Genomic DNA, 27,096 nt, shown 5'->3' with positions numbered 1-27,096 from the left:
AGGAATGTCTCGAAACTTGTAAATGGATTTCACAAAAATTAGCCCCTTAGACAACCTTGCTTCTGTGTGAAGCTGCAGCGACTGTGTGCAGCCACATTCCTGCCTGCCTGCCTCCGTTTGATTAGTCCAATGGAGTTACATTTTACTCAGAGTTCCTTTCGGCTGATGAAACAGAGCCATGTGATGGTGCCCATGCAGTAGTCGCTCTCACAAACGAAAACATGCACTGAAAAATTACATGAGGAATTAGTAAAAAATAAAAGTATCGTGCAAAATCTAGATCAAGATTGTAACAAAGTAAAGTATACAATTTCTTAACAAAAATGCTCAAATAGATATAAAAAAATATGTTGGATTAAAACTACTGACAAGTACAATTTACGCTACCCCCTTCTGCGTAGCGTGCGGCACTGTTGCGCTACTTTCTGGAATGTCTGCTGTACGCTCACTTGCTCCTTTTTTTGCTCCTCTTATTTAATTATCTGTTGTGTTATTTATTCATTATTTATTCAGCACGCTGTTGTTATACTTGTTTACTTGTTTGTCTGTTGTGGGCCATGTCTTGTCACCGTGGCATAGGGGGGAACGAAATTTCGGTTTCTTTGTGTGTCTTTGGCATGTGGAGAAACTTGACAATAAAGCTGACTTTGACTTTGACTTTTATGCCAAAACCTATGTATGCATCAAAGTAAATGTAAGACATTACTAGTACCTATTCTTATAACTATTTGGAACCCAGTGTTGCACATGATGTAATCACCGTGATTGCACATCGTAGGTGTTATAATGCTTCTAAATTACGAATCCTTTGAAAGACCAGACTGTCGGTCCAAACTGTCGTATTGTTAAAAAAAAAAAAACTTCTGATTTTTTTTCTTTCATTTTGTCGTAACCCTTTATGCAATGACTGGCAACATGCAACCAATAAACATGATTGGTTTGAAGGCTGAAATATAACAAATACAGTATTTCTTTTGTGCATTATTACATTCTGAAGTGGAGAAATACTCCCTTTAATGAGGTAAATATAGTGAAATATTAATGGCAACTAGCAGTATGTGATTGTCAAAGGGCTTGGCTTAGAAGAGAAAAATAAAGGATTGATGATAAAAGCTAATTTTACTACCAATTCGATTACAAACTATCACTACATTGTTTTGGATGAAAGAAATAAAACCAACTGTTCCACGAGGCATTCTGGTGTGAGACCCTATGTGCTGGAGCTCCAACTGGAGGCTGATAGAAAGATAAAATACAAGATGTTCATTGTCGGGAAAATGAGCTTTTACTCAGCAAATAGTAACTTGACCCAGCAATGAATAAATGAGGGCACTACTCTTTAGGAAAAAAAAATAAGATCAATAAACCTTCCTCGATTTGACAGAGGAAACATTTGAGAACATAGAATATGAAAACAATACGTGAAGTCAATGCTTTACACAGATACCCGTGTATACTTGCTGTCATAAAAACACATGGATGGCTATAAAGTATGGTTGCAAAAGCAATGAGGTATGTGATTACGTGTACTGCAATGCTGTCATGGGCAATCACAATGATCATTAATTTCCTGAGACAGTATAAAAGGGACAGTGAAACAACGTTTAAAGCTGCATGTGTTAGGTTAGCTGACTACAGGCTTGTATGATATCAGTCAAATATTTTGTTTTTTAAAGACCACCTGTGTGTGGGGGGGGTGCATGCAGGTGTGTGTGTGTGTGTGTATGTATGTATGTATGTATGTATGTATGTATATATATATATATATATATATATATATATATATATATATATATACACACACACACACACACACATATACACACACCGTAATTTCCAGATTATAAGCCGCTCCTTTTTGCTCAAGTTTTGAACCCTGCAGCTTTTTTTTTGGTGAGGCGTAGCTATAGATTTTTCGTGATTTTTGTGATGACTCGATCACTTATACACTCGTAAAAAGGCTGTGGACCGCTGTTGTGTGGCACCTCTTTGCTGGGTGGAGGGATATGGGGAGAGGAGTGGTGTGTTGTTTGCATGTCCATCCGCCAAACAAATAGTGCCGCCAGGCAAATAGTGCCGTATAATTCACACAAAGAAGAGACAGAACGACATCACGGCGGACATTACTGAAGAAAGGAAGCTCTTATATACAAACCCTCATTATGGGGTGACAAAAGAAATGCATATGGTGCTGCTTTTAAGTTAAAGGCACTCGATTTGGTTCTTAACGTAGGAACTAGAGCCACTCATGCACTGTAGAGGTTTCTTCTGGCCACTAGGCGGCACTGGGCTATTGTTGATGACATCCTGTTGTGTCACTTTTCTTTCTTTATTTCCCGGTCACGTCCACTCTGTAGCTATACGTGTTGCTCGCTAGTTTAATGAAACTTAGCGCTTTGTGCATGAATAAAATTGGCAGTAACAGACCCTCATCATGGAAAATGCTAGAAGAAATGCATAAAAGAGAGATTGAGAAAGTGTGTGGCAAATTATATCTGACGCTATTCCAATCCGACACTGAGGAGGAAGACTTTGATGTTTTTTTTACAGGCTCTTTTTTTTACTTTTACTGGTATAATTTTTTAACCAGCCCTGTTAGTGCTGTGCTACCGTGTTGCTGCTGTGTTACCGCCGCATCCCAGTGACTTTTACCGGTATGTTTTTTTATCCAGCCCTATGAGTGCTGTGTTACTTCCGTGTTGCTGCGGTATTACTGCCACGTCACAGGCAGTGTTTGGAAAGAAATGTTGAGGAATGTTTATTAAAACTTCAAAAAGGCTTTCTGTGTACCGTCGTTCTTTGTAAATAACTCGCGTGCACATGCGGGTTTTAGTACAGTGCGGCTTATTTATGAAAAAAACAAAATTTTCCCCTAATTTTTGCTCGTGCGGTTTATAATCAGGTGCGGCTTATAGTCCAGAAATTACGGTACATACATTCATATTCATATATACATACATACATATTCATACATACGTACGTACGTACATACTTACATACATACATACATACATACATACATACAGACAGACAGACAGACAGACAGACAGACAGACAGACACGCACTCACACATACATACATACATACATACATACAGTAAAGAAAATCCTCACAACATATAGTATCTGATAAAAGAAATGACACAATCAGTGTTATTTATTCACCTCTCCCTACACACACTGGTCTAATTGCGCATAAATCAAATACGCCACTCTTTGTCATACATAATCTCAGCTATCGTTCTCTTTGAAGTTCTAGCATAAATGTATATATGTATCGAAATGAGTTTATGATCATATGGCCACCTACGCATTTTCTATGAAACAGGTTAGAAAATGCATGGGTATTGTCAGCTGAGTAGCCGACTCATTTCACATTAAACCCAAGGGTCATAAAGCATGGCTGGAACTTTAAAAGGCTCATAAACTACAATTGGAATGCTTATTTGACCAATCAGACCACTTGGGTGGAAGTACCTATTTTATAATCGCACTTAGCTGCAATAACTTATGGCATGAATGATTTCCAACTGAAAATGGTTTAGTCAGTGGAAAGAACAGATTATGCATGGACACACACATGCCGTATAGTCAAATAGACTGGTCTTCATGCATTACTTGTTAATTGCCTGGAGAATTTTATAGCTAAGATATTGACCTGAAAATACAGAGCGTAATTTACCGTTATAACCGTCCCGACCCCGATCTTTCTGAGAGATCATGCCGCCTCCACAGAAATAAAAGCTCCTCCCGTTATCACGACTGAAGTAGGTTTGAACCCAAACGCAAGACTCAGACCAGTCAAAGTGCAAATAAAGATTCTTTTAATGAATACATTTCAACACAAAATCACTCTTGAGGGGAAAAAGCCCAAAATGACCAAGAAACAAAAAAATCACTCGAATGAGGAGAAACAGTTACCAAAAACAAGCAAGTACCAAAGAACAATACAAAACTAAGATTCATAATGGCAACAATTTACTTGACACTTGACTTGGATGATAAGCTTAGAACTGACAGGACTGACAAGACGAACTAGCACAAGACAAGGGGAAATATACTATTTATACACACACACACACAGCAAGGAGGAGCTGGTGCAAACGATCAGGACGGGGAAGACAATCAAGGAACACAGACAAAGGCCAAGTTGCCCAAATGAAGGAAGAGGCAGTTACAAAATAAAACCGGAAGGGAAACCAAGACAAACTCAATTCGTTCTGGTTGACATGACACCCTTGACCTTGCAGATGGGTTCTTGCTCATTGTATTTGTCAGGTGCCACATCCAATATGAAAATTTGCGCGTGCAAGTTTATTTTTTTTTCAAGAGGATAGAAGACTCACATGAGGAGTTTTCCTGACTGTGTGGGTGATGATTGGCACTCCTCTCCATTAGTGTGACGGTGACAGGTGATGGAGGTGAAAATTACTTTGGTTTCTATAGTGATGCACTGCTCTGGAGGAACTGTGCTGCCTGTCTCATTAGCATGTGCCACGCGTGCCTCAAGGCGAGACTCACGCTATATCGCTGTTTGTTTGTAAAATTGTGTGTGTGTGTGTGTGCGTGCGTGCACGTGTGTGTGTGTGTGTTTGTACATGTGTGGTCTATGCCAATGAAGGATTTGTCATTCATGCAACCTCAATAAAAGGCAGAAAACAGCTGTGGTTTGACTCTTGAGTAGATCTATATGCAAAGGAACAGAGAGAGACAGCACAGGGTTCCAATTTGTGTTGTATTTGTTCTCTCCATTTTCAATGGGAAATACATTATCAGGGGTGCATGTCACAATTTTGTTCTGGTTCTAAAAAGAGTCCCTTGAGTTGTTGCTAGGTGTTTTTTTTTTTTGTCCTACAACCCAACCACCTGACTGGATGGATTTCAAGACTTACCTCCTTACTGGAGGTACCGAACCCTACCAGTTTCATATGCGCATTCACCGAACCCCTCGTTAGTGAATTTTTTTTTTTTTAAATTCTAGACATAGATGTTTTTTACTGGTGCACAAAATGAGCCATGCATGAACGTCACCTTGTTCAAAGAACAAAACCAACACAATGCATGAACTCACAACAAATTACATACTGGTAAATCAGAATTTACACAATAAATCAGGTTTGTTCGGACCTCCCCAGTGGAGGCTCTGTCAAACCCCTGAGACCGACTCACCAAACCCCTAGATCGAACCCAGGTTAAGAACCACTCAGAGTTTGGGACTGCACAATCAGCTGATTCGGCCGGGGCTCTCTAACTTCCCATTGTAAACTTGTCCTTGACAGTCAGAGATTGATAGATGGGGCCCAATGTCATTTCTTAGGTACTGGAACCTAATAATAATAATACAATTCATGTAAAAGTTAAAGTGACAGGAAATAGTGTTGCATACAAACTGATAAAGCAGTAAGTCTTGCATTGTTTGTTTGCAGTGTGGCATGATAAAAAAAAAAAAAAAAAAAAAAAAAAATCACATCAACACCCAATGGTAGGGGGAATAATAAAAAGATGACCCATCATTCCTTCCATCCATACAGCTATCCCTTTTCTACACTGCTTGTCCTGTTCAGTGTCACAGTGAGCTGGAGTTTCTCCCGACTTACTCTGGTTGAAAGACTTGGATTAGTTGCCTGGCACACACAGGGCACATATGAGACAGACAATCATTCGCATCCACGTTCACACAGTCGCTCAACCGAGAACTGAACCCATACTGACCTCATGGGAGCTAGGCAAGTAACCCATTGTGTGTGTTTGGGTCCCATGTATGAAAAACACTTAACAAATGATAAAGTTTGTTAAGCCAATGTTTGAATGGGTGATTGATGATTTGCAAGCTCAGTGTCCTAAAGACACTGTGAACATCACAAAGTTTATCTTACATAGCAGCAAGGTTATTAATGTAATGGTGCAGTGTCATTTCCTGACCTCTGCATGCATTTGTTCCAGCAGTAACAGTGCACAATAATCCATTCTCCACTAACTGGGTCATTCACATCGTCACATTTTGTGTTCTCCAATCTTGTTCCAAATTGTGTTCTTGTAAACAGTTTGATGATGAAGCGCTGATGTATGTAAATTTGCGTGCTGCGTGTTTGCAACCTGTAATGCAGCATAATGTGCTTAGTGCAACACAGAGTAAGTGAGTGCTTGGCCAGTCTCCAGAGAGTGATAGCAGCTGGATCAGGCTAATCTAATCGAGCTTCTGTGTCTGGGGAGCCATCCATTGCTTATCACATATTTCATTCAATAACAGAAAGCTATGCCAGTTGATGGAGTTTTCTGTGGATTATTCTCTTGTTTTCTGTCTTTAATGGCCTGAATAAATGACATGTCCATGTATGTTGTTTCATAGAAACTGTTGATGGCTGCTCCAAAGGATGTAACGGAAATGGAGAATGTGTTGCTGGACGGTGCCATTGCTTTGCAGGATTCATGGGTCCTAACTGTGCCAAAGGTAATCAAAAACATTTGAAAATGTTGTTCTGTTAAGTGAGACTATCACTCACATTATAGGTTGGGAACCCCAACGCTCTTCCAATGGGAGATTCAAAAAAATAGATGAGTGCATGCCCATTTGTTATTCTATTTCTAAATCAATCCAATCAATCAATCAATCAATCAATCAATCACTCAAGAGTCTCACACAGCCAAACAAAGGTATGGCCTCTTAATTCCGGGTGTAGGGATGTTGCCAATTCAACATTAAAAATATTGTGTGTGTTATACAGATTGGTGCCCAAATAAAAAATTATTGATGTTTCCGAGATTGGTGAAGCAAACAAATACACCTAAAAGAATGCTACATACTGTATGTAAATAAATCTGAACAAATTGTTAAAAACTGCCGTGTGCTTTGCACTAGGTGCAATAATGAGGAAAAAACAACTGAAAATACATCTCACCACATAAACAAATCTGTTCAGTCTTTTTGTTTTGAGTGCATCCATTTACACATTTGAATTGGTTTTCTTATGAAGGCTCAATGCGTTTCAGAAAACAACCGCTTGAGAGACTGTATATTCCATCTGCAAAGGTTATTTAAAGCACTGTCTGTCTGTCAGTCAGTCTGTCCACAGTTCCTTAAGGACTCTTCCAGCACATTCTACACATTAAAAGCAATATGGGGACTTAAATGTCAGCCACCTCTGACTCGCATTAGCTTCAAAATATCTACACGGTATTGGCAAAGCGAAATGAATTGAAATAAGTAAAAAGCCAAGCAACCAAGGTCCTTGTAATATTTTTTATAATGACAGTGTGTCTGTTGCACAATTAAATGGGCTCTGCTACTGCACCACTTTTACACAGAGATTAGAGGAAATTACTATTATAGTTATTATTTTATCCTACCTCAGGATTAGTCAAATTTGTTTGCAGGTTACGCATTAGGCAACATCTATAATCTTACGTAATGAGCATTCACAGCTAGGAGTTGTCAGTTTGGTTGTGTCCTACGGTGTAAAAAAAGTAAAAAATATTCTAATAACCTAAGAACAAAACACCATGATAAATAGTTAAATCAACCCACCAACTGTTTCTGTATTAAATAAATATATTATCCTAGTCATCATTTTTATTCAAACTTTTAGTGGGGTGTCTCAATTTATTTTCTTACTTTTTGTTTTGAAATGTATTGTTCTCCTCTGGCTTTCCCTACTCTTGTTTCCAGTCTTCTTCCTCTGCCCAGGCCCACTTTTTTTCCACATTGTAAAATTTGTATTGGCCTCAATGTGTTGAAACAGGTGTTCTGCTATTTCTCCTCTGATTTATTTCCATGCGTCATTTATTCGCACGCTCCTCTCATCATCGCATATTTGGTTGCATTGTGATATCCGTTGTTTGACAAGTTATGGAAGGAGATGTAAAAAGTATGCAGTTCTTGGGACAGAGTGCAGCAGGTTATATTTACAGAGGATCAAACAAGACAACATAGGCCTACTTACATAATATGCATTGAGTTCTCATCAGTTTTCTACGCTAGTTGTAAGTTTTCATTCAAATCCATTTGAAATGTCTACCTGTCATGCCTCTATTCTTGCAGCATTGACTTGATTGTGTGTGTGTGTGTGTGTGTGTGTGTGTGTGTGTGTGTGTGTGTTTGTGTGTGTGTGTGTGTGTTTGCGCGTGTGCTTGCGTGTGTAGAGGGGGATTGGTGGAGAAATGTCAGTGCCTATGTGGCTGGCTGCCGCACAGGTCTCCATCTCTGCATGACGAAAACTCCTCATTCTATAAAACCCTAATGCTCTCTCGTCCCTAATCTTTCGTTTTCACGATTGTTTTCACGGCCTGTTCAGAGCAAGTGAGGTGACGTTGAGGGGATTTTCTCCAATTCTTGGGTTGCCGTGGTAGCCGGGCTCAGGTGGTGCTTGAGTAAATTGAAACAGCGTGAGTGATAAGCCGGGATGTGTGCGTGTGCCTATGTGTGTGTTCTTTGTATGTGTGAGTGTGAACGTGTGTGTCTGTTTGTGTGCGTGCGTGCGTGCGTGCGTGCGTGCGTGTGTACGTGAGGAAGGCCGTAGGACTGTTTGAGGATTTGCCGAATCCGTGCAGCGGCTGAGATAAGAGTGTGTCGCCCCTCTCACACTGGGTTACTGTGGTCTCCCAGCTAATATACTGCAGTACTATGTGTGTTTTTTTACGTGGCTGTAATCTGTGTTTTTCCTGTTACAGATTTGTGCCCCGTGTTGTGCAGCGGTAACGGCGTGTATGAAAAAGGAAGGTGTGTGTGCCTGGCCGGTTGGAAGGGAGCAGAGTGTAATGTGGAGGAAGGTCAGTGTATTGACCCCACCTGCTCCAACCATGGCTCCTGCATGCACGGCGTCTGCATATGCAGCCCTGCCTACAAGGGGGTAAACTGTGAACTAGGTAAGAGAGTAAAACTCAATACACAGTTTCAGCTTCATGACTTTGATGACCTTGCCCTATTTTCAGCATTGATTACTACAAAACTCATGGCAAAAACATGTCAATGGCCTTTATAGATAATGTAACCAAAAAAAAAAAGAAGACAGTCCTGGAGATACTGATACCAAACTATATTTTAAAGCAAATATATTTAAAGTAGGGCTGCACAATATTGTAAAAACATGCAATATGTAATATGGTGGATCTAATGAAAGAAAGAAATTTTCCGTGTGGAAAATATGAATGTTTTCATATCTAATTATGTAGTCTTTGTATTTCCTCCACATAATGTTTTCCTATTGGATGGAAATGCACATTTAAGGTTTCAACTGATTAAAGCAGAAGTCCCCAAATTACAAATACAACCTGCCTTTACATTTGACCCGGCCCCCTGAACAATACCAAAGGCACATTCAGCCTGGTGCACACAAGGCGCAGTCGGCGTTCCTGTCTCTATCCACGCATGTATTTCGCTTTCAGTGGCGCTCAAAAAATGCCTCGCATGCGAGGCGAGGGCTTTCAGATTGGGCATGCAATTGAGACTAATAGATGCAGAGAACTTGACATTCTATTCAACCTCACTGCAGTCATTTTTTTTCTGTGAAACACCCAGAGATGGTTATTTTGGTGTTTATTTCACAAATTGTGTCATTCCTTACTTTATTTTGTTGTTTGTGAAGAACCCAGAGGGGGTTATTTGGTTGTTTTTCATTTCATAAATATTTATATTTATTTCACTAATCATGTTATAATATATTTCCTTTCCAGAAAGATTTTTTAATATTTGGTTATGTGGGTCTTTCTGGAATATAACATTTTGCTTAGGAACTCCTGTTATTGTCACACTATTTTTCCTTTACAAACTGACAGTGGCACCTCATCACAGAAGATACAAGTTATGTGGCCTTCAAAGGGAAAAGTTTGTTTAAACCATACAATTACATATGAATTTATTCCACATCCTTTGTATTCTGCATTATTACAATGGCAATATTTTTTCAATATACTGTGCAGCCCTAATTTAAATTGTGTCCCCTGTATGAGCAGAAAATAAAACCCCAAAAATTAATAGTAGTTCTCTTTTGAAGTCTTAAATATCACAATGTTCTAAATAATACCCAAATATGTCTTCCTATCTTTTCAGTGTAATAATGTAAGTAATAAAACAGTCTCACAAGAATATTGGTTTATCACAGAGAAAAGACGGTCACTTGAGTCTTTTGTTTTCATCCTCATAATTGGTTTTTTTTTCTATTCTATGTTGCCTGGTCTAACAAAGAACTCCGTCAACTTTGCAGATGAACTCTCCTCATACAGCATTTTTGTGTTTTTCTGTGTCGCTATGAGGTGTGGCACCATTATTAGACATTAAAACATTTTTGCACACTTTTTTTTATTTCGACACCGTCTTGAGCTCTGAACCGTAATTAAAACATACCTTTCAGTCCAGTGACTTAAGCTACAGCTGTCGAACACACACAAAGCAATGTCGTATTGCTTGCTTATTCATTTCAGAAGCAAACAGCTTTCTATGGCACTCACGTTTGTAACTGAGTGCAGCTGCTTCTCACGCACTTGTCTTAATTGCCACTATTTTCGTTGTCTTCCGGGTCCTTTCCAGCTCACACGTGCCGATAAAGTCCTTATCCCAACAATTGCAAGTGTTTTTGAGGTTAACGAATGTTGCGTTCTCATCATTGGGTTTGCCAAACATTTGCCTGTACTGTTCTTGTTGCAAGGGATTTTTTTATTTTTGCAACAAGAAAAAAACACAATAAGTGTGGGCAAACATTTGGCAAACATTTCTGACCTTGAAGAAACTCTGACAAATGCTGATGTTAATGTTGGTACCTTCACCAACAAATTGTTTGCCCCTCAGTGGGAGAGGATACACTTCTCACTGCACTCTGCTTCTGATTAAGAAAAAAAGCACTCTAACTCTCATGTGTGGCACAAAACGTCAGTCAAAATAAACTCATGCTCATTGGTTCAGTGAAAAACAAGTAAAGCTGGAAATTTCCGGGATCTCATTGTAAACCAAAATATGTCACAATCAGCTGCAGTACCAGGAATACTATAAACAAAAAGGTTATTGTCCTGTAATTGTACTAAGTTCATCTTGTTTTTCCTTTTTTTAATCACTTCACTGGTTTCTTTTATATCAAACAAATTGTTTTAGGTTCATTACCTAACATGTTTCACCAAAACATGTCAGGTTTCGGTGAAACATGTTAGGTAATGAACCTAAAACAATTTGTTTGATATAAAAGAAACCAGTGAAGTTATTGTACTGTAAATGAGTGAATTAAATAGTATCGCTAAATACTGTTCAAGTAATATAATATTATTATTCATATTGTCAAAAGTGCACTCTAAAACAAAGCATGCACATCAAGTCACCCATTTCATTCGCTCCTGTAACTGCCTCCTTGCTCCAATTGGTGTGTATCAATGTTCACATTACATTCTTCCCATAAATCAACCAGGTTTTTTTTATATAATTAGTATAAAGAAACTACAATGATTAATTGATCAAGGACTTATTGTTTTTGTCCGCATTGAAATATGATTTGGGTTTCAGACCTAACCATAGAGTGCCATTTGGGCAAAATTAACTACAGTTAGATTTAAAAAATGTTTTTTTATTTAAACATAGAGTGTTTTTAATTTGCCATAAACGCTAAATGTGCTGACAGACTGCAGACGGACAGTAAGTCTTTTCACGGCTTGAAGAAATATAATTGCTCAAGACTATCAATACAAATATTACAATGTTATCAACAAGGGCCATGATATATTTCACTTGTTGCATTATTTCACTCAATTCTTCTACCGGTTTATGTGTTTTTCATGACCCATCTTGGTTTGCTTGTTTTTTACTGTGTGAAAAGAAATTAAACTGGGGCCTAAACTAACTCAAAACAGAGAAGGTAAAGTAGGCTATACGCAGTATGTCAAATGAACACAACATTCCTGGTCACCACAAAACAATTATTTTATTTCAAATTTAATTAAATCGTTTAGTTTATATTGCCAACGTGATAATATTATTAACATTATTCACTAAAATAAACTACCCGGTATTAACATCATTGGGAAGGATTTCTGGTGACCCAGAAAATTATCTAAATCGAAATATCAATTGGTTTTCACATCAGTGAACATGTATTTGTTGGAAATGCATTATGGTAGAATAAATAATATATCTGGAAGTTATTGTGTTTATTTTCAAAATGCATGGGAAAAGTTAGAATTGTCTTTGTTCCATATAGCAAACACAATTGACTTTCCTCAGCCAAAACGCTTACATTCCTCAAATAAACACATTTGTCATAATTGTGTTAATGAGTTGGATAGCGATTCGACCTTGTGGTGAGTGTAGGTAACTGGTCCATGAAGTTAGTGACATATGACTTTACGATTAACTGGATGATATAGGAACATAAATTACATTTGTGTATGATTGTAATTATCCACACAGCATGGGGGTGAAATTGGAGGGGGATTGAGGTTTAGGTTGTGCATGTGTTTTGGTTTTCTGTAAACTGCTGTCATCAACCCAATTTCCTGCCCAAGCTGGCAGACGTTTACAGCCAATCTTACATCAAACAGTACTTGTGATGACTTGTTGTTTGTGATGGCAGAAGTTAAAAAATGATAAATTCACAATTTCTATCCATAGTACAAACATATACCAGTTTGCCCCAGTTACAGCTGCTGATTGCAAAATAAAACTACATTACTTCACTGACTGATACAAATGACGCTAATGCAACATAATGATCATATAGAGACCAACACCATGTACTTGGCTGAATGTACAATCTATAGGTCATCAGGTGAGCGTGAATAAACGTCTGCTTTCAGTATGGTAATCAGAGAAACCATCTTTAAAGGCAACTTTTATTTTCAAAAGTAATATAAACTGATAGAAAGATGCCACATTCATTTCCAGATAAATTACTATAACAGTGCCTGATTAAAACTGATTAACATGCCAGAATCTCAACAACAATGCACTTGTAAACGCTGTTTCCTTAAAAGGAAAAACATGTCTCCATTTCCGTGCTTGGGCAAGTCTAATTTAGCATGTTTGTGAATTTTGTAAGCACCTCAATAGGCGTTCCGGCATGTATTGTATGCCCCCTGACATATCTGGTAATTTGGTGACCAAAAGTAGACAAAATTTTAGACTAGCTAAAAGCAGGTCTCACTTGTGGCGCAGGTGGTGTAACACAGTTTTGATGGATTTAACTGAGATTCAGGTAGACAGTTTTGATTCCCCACAGACGTGTGGTGCATGTCATCGTATTTTATTAATAAATATGACAATGGCATTGGACAATCCCTCTATATCGTTGCTGTTGAATGAATATTTGTAATCTTTACAAAAATATTTTCATAGGAACCCTTTGACCATGTGGCAAAACTATGTGAGGGGCGCGCTTCATCACGGAAGCAATGTCAACGACTGTGCGCACATCGGTCGCATTGATTTTAATGCCACAATGTCACAAACACCCTCAACCTGTCCACAAAAATAGGGCCTATGCTTTACAGACATCCTCTTTTCATCAGTTCGCTTTGCGTGTATATTCCATGTAAAAAAGAATTCCGGCAGCATATTTTATTTATTTTTTTACTCTGAGTGCATTTCACCACTTCTACTCGCACATGCAATATTGTATTAACAATGACAGAGGTGGGCATCGTCCTCCGTCCCTGAGTTTTCTGTCCCTATTGTATTGTAATATATCGTATTGTATTATTTTGCATTGTATTGTATTGCATTGTGTTGCATTGTATTGTATTGTATTGTAGTTCAAGTTCAGTTCGGTCCAAGTCAGCCAAACGCTGTCGAGAATAGACTTGCCGGTAACCACGTCACATGCAGAAATTGCACGCCTGACTCTTTTTTTTTATGTGCCTACGTGTGACTTGGAAATGATGTCCTCAAAGCCGAGTGGTTCTTGCCAACGAACTAGGCGCACGTAGGTCAGGGATGGAAATTCAGGGACAAACGGATGATGCCCACCTCTGAACAATGATATTAATCATTCCATATTTGAAGTCCCAATAATGTTTCATAGCCGTGACATAAAAGTACTTTAGTCTAATGCGAGTTGCTCATTTTGCGATGGGATTCTCATTGTGTGCACAGTCATGCATGGTTTTGCATCTCTCCACTGTATAACCACCAATTATAAAATAACAAAGCCACATTATTCATAGCTATAGACTCTACTTAATTGTAACCTCTCAGCACAGCATTCAAAAACAGCCCCTGCAGAGACTGAATCACGTGTTTGACCTTGAACAGCAGAGCCAAGCTGAGTTGTGCTGAGGCGCTGTGCTGAGTTTTGGCTCAGCTCTCAGAGCTGTAATTACACACACTAACACTGACCACCGGCACATGCAGATTTCAACCAGGCCATTTCACCCCTTATCAAAGCCCGGTTTTTAAGTGTCCTATGAAATGTAATGTTGCGGAACAGATACAGGGATTGTAGCTAGGGCGGTTAACTCCTGGATGGGATGCAAAGAACACTGCTTTCATACTCAGTGAACTGATGATTATAATTAGACAGGCACTCTCGGACCTTTAACAACTCCCCTTCCCCCCCAAACTTGGACATTTGTCCTTTCTTTGTCTGCAGTGGACTGCGTAGACCCTCAGTGCGGTGGGCATGGCGTGTGCGTCCGCGGGGAGTGTGTGTGCTCTCCAGGCTGGGCGGGAGTCAGCTGTGAGGACCCGTTGCCAGCGTGTCAGGAGCAGTGTTCAGGACATGGCACCTACCTCCCTGAGTCAGACACCTGCGCCTGCCAACCCAACTGGACGGGACCGGACTGCTACATTGGTAAAACACAAATTCGATTTTCAGTCCAAAAAAAAATGCATGCGACTATACGTCACACATTTATCAGTGGTCAAGTGGCATGTCTGATCATGCCAGGTACAATTGCTCTAAGGAAATGGGATTTATACCCATGAGAGGAATGGATAGCAGCCACTCTAAAATGCTGTTATGTATTCAATTGAAAAAAAACATTTTGAATTGCAGAGTAAAATGAGCAAACTTTGATAGTGTGGTTGCACAAGTATGGACACCCAGTCTGTGAAAAATTATTTTGTACCCTTCTTCGAGAAGATACTTGTGTATAATGAGATGCTTCTGATGTAGAAGCATGGCTTATGCTGTAAGATATTACAACAAAAATGTTGGTGTTATAAATCGGCAATAGTACGTAAGTGCATTATTTCAGAAGTTTAATATTTAGATATTTAGTATTTCATTTTATTCATTTGAGTGTATGGATTATAGGGTCACATGAACAGTGGAAAAAAGGTTCAAACTTTGTCGTGGCAGCATATTTATTTCAGGTAAACATGGCATTTGAACAGGGCTGTGTAGTGTTTTTATATCTATGCTATACTCACAGCCACAACATTAGATTAACAAACACAATCCACTAAAATCCAGCACAAGGGATGAAAGCAATCTTTTTTTTCCTCTGAACAAACATGGTGATTGATGGTGACTGACAAATTGATTGAAACAATGATGCAAATGGTCATTATCTTTCTGAATATAAAATATTTGATGCTGTTGAACTGGATCTTCGATTGGGCAGTTGTCTCTTATATTGTCTGCTCAGTTTTCATGCTTGTGTGCAATATTACCTGTAATGACTGAGGCAGTGCAAACACCAACAATTTTGCAGTGGACAGCTCACCGAAAGTGCAATCACACAAACAAATGTCCTCCAGCTACTTGAAGTGATGGAATAACATGGAGGTAAGAGAAAAACTAGAAGAGGAAGCTATTTTTCAATCAAGGCTTCTTCGAGAATGAAAATTGGAGCAACACAAAACTTGCCATTTAATCTTGCCAAATAAATACTTGGAATGTTTCTTTTTTATCAATAAAGTTGTTTGAGATTTCTTTCAAAGCAGAATACCACCAATGCCTCTGCATAGCATTGATCTGAAAGAAAAGACAAACACAATAGTAGTGTAATTCAAAATTACTGTATGGAATGACCTCATCCTTGTCCTTATTAGAGTCTATCACAGATGGCAAAATGTCAGTTTTAAGGCTTTCCACCACATAAAGTTAATGCTGTTCTTGGCGATGATGATTTATAGGCAATAAGCATGAGTACTTGCCCTCAACATTTGGGGACGTCTTATTACTGTGATATACCATAGCGTGTGATAATGACAGACCGTGGCTAAATATCTGCATATCTATCAGTGGAACAAAGAAGGAATTTGCTCTCTGTGATGTCCTTGTGAAAAAGAACCCTTCAATTCGAAATCCCGTTCTTCCCCAAACATAGCTAAATGCCACTCCACCTTTAATTCCACTTTTCCCACCCTCTCCCTACAATGTATATTTAGATTGAAATAACTTTTCGGTGCTGCTAGGTAAGTAGTCTAGCACTTTGCTCGCTTTACTCACAGATGTGTTTTTTTCCTCAGTTAAAAAGGAAAACAAAACATAGACAAGCAAGGAGAGGTAGAGAATAAAATGAAAGTTGGAAAATGGGATACAGAAAATCAAACAGAGGGGAAGAAAAGGTTTGAACATGTCCACCAAAGAGCTGAATTTCAGGGACTTGCAGGTTTCAAAATGCAGTGCAAATACGTATCATTACTTTGTTATGCTTCTATTCACTCTTCTCCTGTACTTAACTATTAGATAACGGAAAATTGTGGATAAATAAGAATACGCCTCCTTCCGCTAACTGATTCTTCTGCCTAAATTCTAAATGTTGTTTTTTTTTTTTTTTTTTACTCCATCGTCCATGCAACTCTTTTTTTTTTTCAATTCTTAATTTGTTCCATCTGCTTGGCCCATTCTTTTCTCCTCTCACACTAACACGCTTGTCTCGCCCACATACCCCCACCCACCTCTCTGGCAGAATTGTGCCCGGTGCCGTGTGGCAGTCATGGTGTTTGCTCAGAGGGCCAGTGCCAGTGTGAGGAGGGTTGGCTCGGTGTGGCGTGTGACCAGAGAGCGTGCCATCCTCGCTGCGAAGAACACGGCCAGTGCCACGATGGGACTTGCATCTGCCAACCCGGCTGGGAGGGAGAGCACTGCAACATTGGTGAGCGCACATGGGGGATTTTAATTATTCCTTGTGATATTTGGATTGGAAAATGGTGTCATTGTCACTTTTTTCCTCCACAGTTGCTCATGATTTGGACATCGTTGTGAAAGGTTCTTTTTTTTTATATTCATAACAAGTTTTCCCTATTTTGAACAAATTCCAATGACTCTGTGTGTGCATGTCTGTGTTTGTGTCATCCTCAGATGGCTGCCCAGGGTTGTGCAGCGGGCACGGGCGCTGTACCCTGGAGCAGAGTGGCTGGCGCTGCGTCTGCCAGGCTGGATGGAGCGGGCCTGGATGCAGCGTTGTCATGGAAACTGACTGCAGTGATGGAACAGACAACGATGGAGGTGACATTCTATCATCATCTATCATTTTCTGTCTCCATTCGGTCTTTGTTACCTCTTTCATTTCTGTCTTTATTGCACTTCTTTCCATCAATTGAATAACCCATAAGAATCTTTTTCATTGGCCTTCCTTCTTTTCGTCTTTGCATTCTCACAGTCCTGCCGTGAAGCCTGTTGAGTCATATTAGTCATTAATTACCAACAGTACATATAAATTTGTAGTACATTATCAGGAACATTGTAAACCTTGGGCACCCTGTATTTATTTTCAGACGTAAAAGAAAGTAGAAAAAAAAAAAGGTCAACTAAAAATTACAACTCCACAACTCCTGTCCAACTGACCATCATTTAAAGAATTTCATTTCATGCAATAATTTATTATTATACTCTCTATAAATGGACAAGGTCCTTTTGACAATGCTTGAAAACAGTAAAAACCTAACAAGCTGCTGCATTGCAAGAAATCCATTAAAAAAATGAAAGCACTATTGCCATATACGTACTGTGCCTAGGTATCACAGAGCTCATTCCAATCTTTCACTCGTACCACTTCTCTCCCCGGCTTTTCTAATGCCATAATATAGCTCATCCTGCTAATTTGTACAGTCTACATGCTCGGCTTTCATATCTGTCTTTCATTCACAGCAGTCCTTTTGTCTGAGGCGTGAAGATAGGCAGAGATGAAAAGATACTTTTGGAAGTAATCAGTGACTAAGAGGAACTTGTCATTGCTCTGCGTGGATTGGACAGGGAGGGTTCTTCCACCTGGAAAAAAAACCCAGAACAAAACAAAACCAAACCATCGCATATAGCGCAAACATTTACACTGCAGATGTATTCATAGTCTAATCTATACTTTGCTCCTTTGTGTATTCACTCTCCATCTATGCATGGTAATTTACAAACATTGTCCTTTTAATGGCAACGATGTAGCGAATTCAATTAATTGTGTTCTGTCAAGCTGGAGTGGTGAATGTTATGGAAATGAATTATTGTACTCGGCCACCTTTGTAAGAGGAGGTTATAATAGAATATTGTTGGCCTTTAGTTCTCTTCTCTGTGGTCAGATGCATTTAAATGTCAGCACTGCTTCCTGCCTTTTCAGACACAAGCCGGGAATAGGAAGCCCAAATGCCAGCCTGGCTCCTGTTACCTGCTGCTTTGGCTCCTAACAACAGCTATTGTTTACACTAGACTTTTATGGCTCATGTTCAAATAATTGTGCTGACAATGCCTGATTTATAGCGATATAAAAGGGGCTTGATGAGAGAATCTAATTTGATTTATCTTTGTGATAATGGTGTGATACATGAACGCTTTGTTGTCTCAGATTGCATCTCCTTTGTTGAAATCTTCATTGGCTGGAGGTGCAGAAATTATTTTTTAGGCAGAGGATTTTTCTCTATCTTGTACGTGATAATTTAGCACAGTGTACACAAAAACGCAAAAATGTTACTTTTTAAAAAGTCATTGAGGCAACTGTACATGCTGCTCTTCAACATTGTTGCTAAAAAACATCATAAATGTGGAAAATCTCATTTTGACATTGTTTCTGTCTATATCAGATGGTTTGATTGACTGTGTGGATCCGGACTGTTGCGAGCAGCTGAGCTGTGGCTCTGACCCTCTTTGCCGTGGCTCGACCGACCCCATGGCCTTGTTGCAGCGGAGCCCGTTGCCCCCGACTGCACCCCCCTCACCCATTAACACACATACGCACAGTTTCTACCACCGCATACACTTTCTCCTTGGCAAAGCAGCCACACACACTCTCCCTGGAGAAGTGCCCTTTGATACCAGGTATGTGCTTGTTTACTCTTTGTGAGTCTGGGTCACCATGTGCATGCAAAGTGCTTCCCTTATATGTTTTGTATGACGGTGCCCTTGGATTGTCCATTGTTAAAATACAAGAGCAGAAGATAATCAAATGAATACCTCAGTCTAACGATATTAAATCTTCCACGAATTGTTACCGGTTAAATGGATGCTGTCCTGTACAAATTTCGGTGATCAATTTCACAAAAAGTATGCGACTATGTATTTACAGCTGAATCTCGATTCTGTCGCTTCGATTCTAATCGTTTTGATTTTCACCCAGAACAATGATGTTATTCCCGTATTGCAAGCACATGTATCTCAGTGCGTATTTGCTGACTCCAATTTCCCAATACACTCGAATGCACGGCTCTGATTCTCACACATTAACTGGACTTTCACACATTAACTGCAAGCAGATAATGTCATGAATGAGTGGAACAGGGCGACCTAATGCAGCTTGGACCACGGTTTATTGAAGGGAAGGGAGGTGGGCGAACAAAGACACAAGCGGGACTGAGGCTCACGGACAGCAGACAGGAAACAGAAATCCACTCGGACACGGAAGAGATTCTGACCGTGAGCCTCCACACAAGACCGGGGGAAATGAAGGGGTGTGGCTGAGGGAAGTTGCTGGCACGGACATGACAGATAATAAACATGCAGACAGACAAATGTGATCTTATTGACAGGATAGCAGGGTGGATGTTTCATCTTGTCCACTTTTTTGTCCTTTTATGATTTTCATCAACTGCTCTCTGTCTTTGTTATGCCAGTCGTGTTGCTGTCATTCGAGGCCACGTTGCCTTGCAAGATGGCTCTTCATTGGTTGGTGTCAACATCACCTTTCCTCAGCATCCTGAGTATGGTTACACCATTAGTCGACAGGATGGAAGGTGCGAAAATTCACACACACAAACACACACACACACACACACACACACACACACACACACACACACACACAAACATGTTTCTTTTCCGGCACTAATCTTTTGACTTTTCTGACACTTTAGTTATGATCTGGTGACTTTGGGTGCAATGTCGGTGACTCTGATGTTCCAACGCCCGCCTTTCCTGCCACAAACACGCACTGTGTGGACCCCAAACAACAACTTCCTGGTTCTGGATCAAGTCATTATGTCCAGGGAAGAGGTGCAGCCTCCAAAATGTGATATCAGGGCTGTTTTGAGTCCTTATCCCCTGGTGCTGCCATACCCACTTCCCAGATACACAGGGACATGTGCAGAGAAGGGTCCTGCTGTACCAGAGCTTCAGGTAGGCCTACTGAAATATTGTTGGTTGGTCATCTGTGCATTTATTGCAACAATAGGGTAAATAAGGCTAATCAGTTTAGGTTTATGAAGAAGCTACAACAGTAAATGTATTTAACCAGAAAATAAAAATCCAATTAGTTCAATGTCTGTTTAATAATAGTGATCCTGCCGAGAAGGCGAAGCACAACCGGGAGAGTTATTGATATTTCGGTCAGCTTTCATCTGTCCATAAAGCATCATGATTTTGAATGAACATATTGAAGCCTTAGAGATCTTTTTAACAAAGACACATTTTAAACCATCATTTTAATATAAATCCTAAGTATACGAAACGCATTACAACACAATCAAAACCAAATCATTGAAATACGGAAAGAAAAATCATATTTACGATGCTGACTGCCAATTTAGGATCTGTTTTGTGATGCCCTTTCCAATCGCACCGATTAGCATATAATAATACAGTGATGATAAAACACATTTTCACCATAAACGTTTATGTTTGTCTGCTGTTTTCCTGCAGGCAGTGCAGGAAGAAGTTGCAATTCCAGGAGCCTTCATGAAGCTGAACTATTTGAGTACCCGAGCTGCAGGTTACCTCTCCTTGCTGCGTATCCTCCTCACACCTCCATCAGCATCCTCGCCCATCTCCCCTCAGGGTGGTCTCTCTAAAGTGCATGTTAAAGCTTCAGTCCAGGGAAGGTTGTACCAACGCTGGTACCCTGCTGGGCCTGGTCTGGTCCACAAACTGGTCTGGAACAAAACTGATGTTTATGGCCAGGAGGTGTGGGGCCTCACCCATGCAACTGGTAGGTTGAGAAATATGCGCCTTTAATTCTTAGATTTTTGTTTTTAATGCACAATGTTTTTGCAAGATATATTTCAAGTGCTGTCCGTGGCTACATTGAGTGGGTGTATTCTGCTGCTCACCCGGAGAATACTTTAGACTTAAACCAACATTTGTTTGTTTGTTTGTTTGTTTGTTCACTCTCAGTGTGAGAAGTACACAATTAATGTCAAAAATTTGATACCACTACACAACCAACAATGGTACTTAACAAGCAAGAAGAGCAAAAAAATATATGTGTGAAAAACTAGGCATACTAAATTAAATTAAATTTAACTATAATAATTAAACAAAAACTCATCTTGCACAGGCAATTTTAGTGGGTTATTTGTTGGATAAAACCAATTTATTTGCTGCGTGTTTGACAATTAGTTATACCTCATCATCAAAATAGAAGACGATAAATGTAATGAACAGTGTCTGATAATGTGAATCGAATTAGATTAAAAGTATTAAGTATTATTGTCTTCAATTGTTTCTATATTCACAAGGATTGAAACATTTTTTTCCTTGAGGAGCAATTTTGGTAATCAGACCAGTTAACTGGGGAATGAGACAAATATCCTTTGTACTAAATGTTTTAGAAGTGTTCAAATAAAAACAAAGTCATCCAGAAAGAGAAAAGTTGCAATGATAACCTGTAATACATGCTGATAAATATTCTCATAAATTTTTGTGTTTAAATTAGGGCCATACAACACACAGAAAAAATATTGTCATTGTCATAATGGCAGTATGCATATCACAAAGATGTGCAATTTTCATATGTAATTGTATGTTTTTATCTGACTGTAACCAATGAGATGCAACTTAAACTGTGCATCACCATCTAATGACAAAACAGTATCTAGGAGTATTAGTAACATTAGTCAAATAGATTTTAAATAGCACAGTAATAGCAATCATGCAATACTCACAGCTATATCAAAGTGTTTTTTTTTCACCATTCTGCAGCCCCAGTTTAGACAAGTCACTTGTGAGACAATAATTCTCAAGAAGGATTTTTATAACTTTATCAAGCTCAGGAAATAGCATAATTTTCTCAAATTCACACTCTTTAATTGGTGAGAAAAATTAAGACTGAAAGTATTTGGTGGCAAGTAGGCTAATTTCCGCTGTCAGATCATTGTAACTGATTTCAAAAGCAGGACAAAGTGGCCTAAATTACACAACTCATCTTTTGTCAAAACTACAGTACAGGGGGTGGGGCATGTTGCGTTTATCTCAGCCACTGATGACTTGGGAGCAATCTGTGGTTAATTTATGTGATCAACTGGCTGGGCTCTCATACAGTATACAGTCCAGTATCATGCCGCCCCATTTTGTAAAACCATTTTCCAAAAAAGGCAAGAGAATACATTAAACCGATGGTTTAGAACACCTTGTCAAGATCTGTCAGTGGAGATGTACTTTGAAATGGAGGAATGGAAAGATTGGAATCTCAACAAATTTACTGTGGAGTTATTCCTAGTTAAAATACAACCTGCAGCAGCAGATAGGAAGCAATTAGGCTTTGAGCTGGCTCCATGGAGAAAATATGTGCATTTAGTCAACTTAATGCAGTGGACTCTGTGTAGAGTGGTGACATGAAGTGGGTCCACTATGCAGTCTTCCACCATTCTAGAAAAAAAAAAATCTGGATTTCCCATCTCTGCTAAACTGACTTTGACAAGTAATCCTGGAGCTCTCGCCAGCCTATGTGGGCCATTCACTTAGCGGTTAGATGCTAGCCACTATCACCAAAATCTTTTTTTTTTTTTCAAAGGCATGTTTTTAGGCAGCCGAAGGGGGCCTTTGTTACGTTAATTTACATCAGGGTCCATTTGCTCCACACACATCGAAGTCTGTTGACATATTGTTAAAATACATGCAGATGACAATATCAGGCGGATTGAGTCATTTTGATGCTATGTGAATTGGATGGAAGAGAGAATAAAGCAGCCACTTATTCTACGACTGTGTCCAGCCACACTCTGTGACTGTGGATGAGGTGCTTCCGCGAACTTCCCCCTTTCCGAAATGAAATCAATCCTAGCGATCCGTAACACTGTAATAAAACAGCCCGACTTCTTATTATCAAACTGTTAAATTGATCACGGAAATTCATCAAATCACTAGCTCCAAGGTTTACTCATTTAGCGTTGCACGGTCCTGATATCATCCATTAAAAATACTACTTAAAAATGTATTTATCACAAAAAATATTGGGTCCATGACCAAACTGCGTTAGACAAGAAATTGTGAAGAATCGAAGCGAGTAAAATCAAGATTTAGGTGTGTACAGTTCATCCCCTCCTTAAAACACATTTCTCCTATTTTAAACAACATAACTCACCTCGGAAATTACTCTGCTTTATAGAAACTGGCTGTGGGCATTACACAAATCAAAAACTCAAGATGCATTTCGGGACACAGACTGTAATTTATTAATTTTGTTATTTAGTCTGTGGACACTATAATCTTTAAAGGGTCTTTACTGTTTTCTGGCTTGAACAGGCCACATATAACATGTAGGGCCCTTGACATATGTTCTATAAAGGTTTTTTTTTTATATAAGTGTGCTTTTCTTCAAACTCCCAGATACAAAGGTATCATATTATACCACTTTGAAACTTTGTTCAGATAAATCAAAAGGTTTTCATTTGTGTTTATCCTTTTCCACTCATATTTTTAATGTCACCTTTTGTGCTATCAAAATTTCACTTGCTTTATTTACCTCCCTGTCTAAACAGAGATCTCTCCCATCTTTGCCTTTTGTGCTTCTCTTCTTCCTGAGTTGATTTTCTTTCTCAGTGGTACGGTCTTCTCCATATTTATTTTCTCCATTCTTTCTCATCTCATTCCTGGTCCTGCCTTGTCTCATGCTGTCTTCCAGGTTTGTTTGTTTGTTGTTTTCATCTGTCTACACTTGTTCACCCATAAACATTTCCTCCCTAGTCTTTCTTCTGCTTTGCTGGCGTAGCCACCCACACAAACACTGTTTGTATGTCTACATACACACACAGCCAGAGTCAGAAAGAAATGGAGCTCATGCTCTGTTTGCTGGGGAGAACATATGCCAGACACTTCAACAGAGGAGATTGAAAGCTTTCACCTGTGACCTATAGTGCATGTGCATTTGTTTGTAAGGGAGTGTGTACCTGCAGAATATCTGTTGTGATTTTAGGATGTGGAAACAAATTCATCTTTGTGTCGGGGTTTCCAGTTGACCGTGTTTAAGATTTTGGCAGACCGCGTTGCTCCAATTTGGACATTCTGGTGCAGAGAGATACCGATCCCCTGACGCACCTGACAATTTGGTTACAGAGTAGACCGTGCTCTGCATAAAAAGGGGTGCATAGTAAATTTTGTGACAGGGCAGGTACATGTTAGCGTGTTTGTGATTTTGGCTGACAGTGATACGCTCGACGTGTTTTATTTCAGGCCATTTTCGTACCTAAAAGTAGGCTCTGTAGTAGACCATTGCAAAGCATGTCGATTTTTTTTTTTTTTAGCACAGACGGTCTTACTCAGTTTTGGTGTCCAGTATTTAATGAAGGCGCAGGCGGCACCAACGTGGTACAGTCCCTCTGAATCTTTGTTGAAATTTAATTCATTGAACAAATAATGATCATCATCTGAATAATGTTTAGAAAAAAAAGACTGTAGCACAATTCAGCTTTGGGAGTTAGCCACGTAACGTTTTGCAACACACGTCAGGGCTCGACATAACAATATGAGTCCATTGACAGGTGGGATTAGAATCTTCTGTAGTCCAGTGATTGCATTTTGAGACATTTATTTAAAACTGACAGACTTTAGATCTGATTGCAATATTCGTAACCTCGGCTGCTGGGTTAACATAGTAATTGTTTCAGCCACATCTTTATTGATTGCAGCCATTGGACTTACCTTGCATGCCTTTTGGTATTTTCTCTCTTTGTGAGGTGAAAGCTTGAGTTGGTACATAATGTGATAGCCCCACTTATGTATTCCACTGACTCTAGCAATATTTCTGCTCACTGAGCTCCTTATATCCCATTGAGAACATGGCAATTCTCATGCATTTGGGTCCACAAAAGTTAGATTAGTGCCTTCATTGTTTGACCATAGCAGGTCCTCCTCAACCGTATTTATGTCAGGGATGTCAAGCTCTCTTTTATTGCCACTTCATAATTGTGTTCAGTTTTTTTTTCATGCGTTCGCATTAACTGCAATCATCGCCTGCTGGTTTGAATATAAAGAGTTGTTTTATTTCTTGCACTTGCATAACAACACTTAAAGGGGTGGGGGTATTGTAAAGTGACTGTTGTTAATATTAAACATGAAAGGCATTAAGTTTTGTAAGCCATTTTTTTTTATTTCACAATATTGCATTTTTGCCATGTGATTCAAAGACTAATTTTCTGTCAAGCTGTTGTGAGAAGCTACACAGTGTAGCAATACAACAAAGAGGCCAGGCACGACACTTTTGGCTTCCCTCATACAAGACTGACTCCTTTTGATTACACTGCTTCTTCATACTGATCTTTGCAGACAGACTCACTGATGAGGTTTTGCTGTACAGACCTTTCATCTGGTGCAGCCCAACATACAATATAGGTTTGAGAGAGATTAAATTCTACTTCACTGTTACTGCAGACATGGAGCCAATGAAATGAAGTAAAGATGTTTCCATATGGGTTGAACTCAGGCATCTAAACCCTGGTCCCTAAAAACTCCATCACTATGCACTAGATTATACAGCTCTTGAGAACAATTTGAGCAACATGAAACATCTCATTGAAAAGAGCTAATCATTGTACAGTCTGCTTAAAAATGTTTGTGAAGACTAACATTCGAACTAAAAAAATGCATTGCATATAAAACCAAGATATAGAGCACGTGCAGTCATTTGTACCAAAATAAGACAAATTATTTGACGCAAGAATCTGCACAAGACGCAAGTGTTCTTGGTTTTGGGGTGTACAAAATGTTCAACTGGATATACAGTGTCTACACAAAAATCTACAAACCCTGTGATGTAAAACATTAAACCAAGGTAAATAATTTCAATACTCGTTCCATCGTTAATTGGCCTATAATCTATAAAGCAATTGTCACCACCATACTGCACTGTCACTGTGAAGTTCTTTTGACGATGAGCAGTGTTGAGTTTGGACCAAACGTACTTTTTGGAATTATAGTCAAATACTGTAGTTCCACCTTTGTTTCATCAGACGTAAATGATATAAAGTTGCGCTCTTGCTAAATGACCAAATTGGATTTAGCCCACTGTCAAGTCAACTCAGCTTTATTTCTTAACTTTTGTTAACAATTAATCATTCTCCTTGTTAATTCTTGGGAAAAATCCTTAGATAGTTTATGTAAAGAAAATCTACACCAGGTAGAACTTTTCAAGCAGTCAAATTGTACAAGTTATACTGCAAAACCTAATGGCGTGAATTTAAGACCCCCACTTGTTTGCATATGTATGCTTTCAGTATCAGTCGGCTATGAGTATGAATCGTGTCCTGGAGTGATTCAATGGGAGAGGAGAACAGCTCTCATGCAGGGCTTTGAGATGGTTCCCTCTCACCTCGGAGGTTGGTCCTTGGACAAACATCATTCCCTCAACATTCGTAGCGGTGAGTATGTCCCAAATACATACTGAGTCAAAGTTCAATATTTTACCTATCTGCCATGAATGTGATCAGCCAATATCAATCACATGGATTCAGTTCCATTTGAGTGAATTACCAATCTTTCTTTTATTAGATAATCGATTGATCTGTTGATTTTTTTTCAATTAATTGGTCAATCAGGTTTAAAAAGC

The 27,096-nt window shown here is 39.1% G+C and overlaps 1 protein-coding gene across 2 annotated transcripts in view; it reads left to right on the top strand.

Annotated features, from left to right (window-relative positions):
• The window catches only part of tenm1 (teneurin transmembrane protein 1), a 181,258-nt gene that overhangs the window by 99,417 nt on the left and 54,745 nt on the right, over window positions 1-27,096 (top strand). For both annotated transcript variants that reach the window (XM_088371193.1, XM_088371183.1), the window contains 11 exons: window positions 6,350-6,451; window positions 8,668-8,862; window positions 14,559-14,759; window positions 16,828-17,013; window positions 17,097-17,126; window positions 17,220-17,366; window positions 18,929-19,163; window positions 19,955-20,074; window positions 20,195-20,456; window positions 20,979-21,264; window positions 26,765-26,908. In XM_088371193.1, coding sequence (XP_088227319.1) covers window positions 6,350-6,451; window positions 8,668-8,862; window positions 14,559-14,759; window positions 16,828-17,013; window positions 17,097-17,126; window positions 17,220-17,366; window positions 18,929-19,163; window positions 19,955-20,074; window positions 20,195-20,456; window positions 20,979-21,264; window positions 26,765-26,908 — 1,908 coding nt within the window. The remainder of the gene's footprint in view (window positions 1-6,349; window positions 6,452-8,667; window positions 8,863-14,558; window positions 14,760-16,827; window positions 17,014-17,096; window positions 17,127-17,219; window positions 17,367-18,928; window positions 19,164-19,954; window positions 20,075-20,194; window positions 20,457-20,978; window positions 21,265-26,764; window positions 26,909-27,096) is intronic.

Source organism: Syngnathus floridae, chromosome 1 (assembly GCF_059516105.1).
Source record: "Syngnathus floridae isolate MCC-2025c chromosome 1, RoL_Sflo_1.0, whole genome shotgun sequence".
In the NCBI taxonomy this organism is placed as follows: domain Eukaryota; kingdom Metazoa; phylum Chordata; class Actinopteri; order Syngnathiformes; family Syngnathidae; genus Syngnathus; species Syngnathus floridae.
This window is presented reverse-complemented; position numbering and strand designations above follow the sequence as displayed.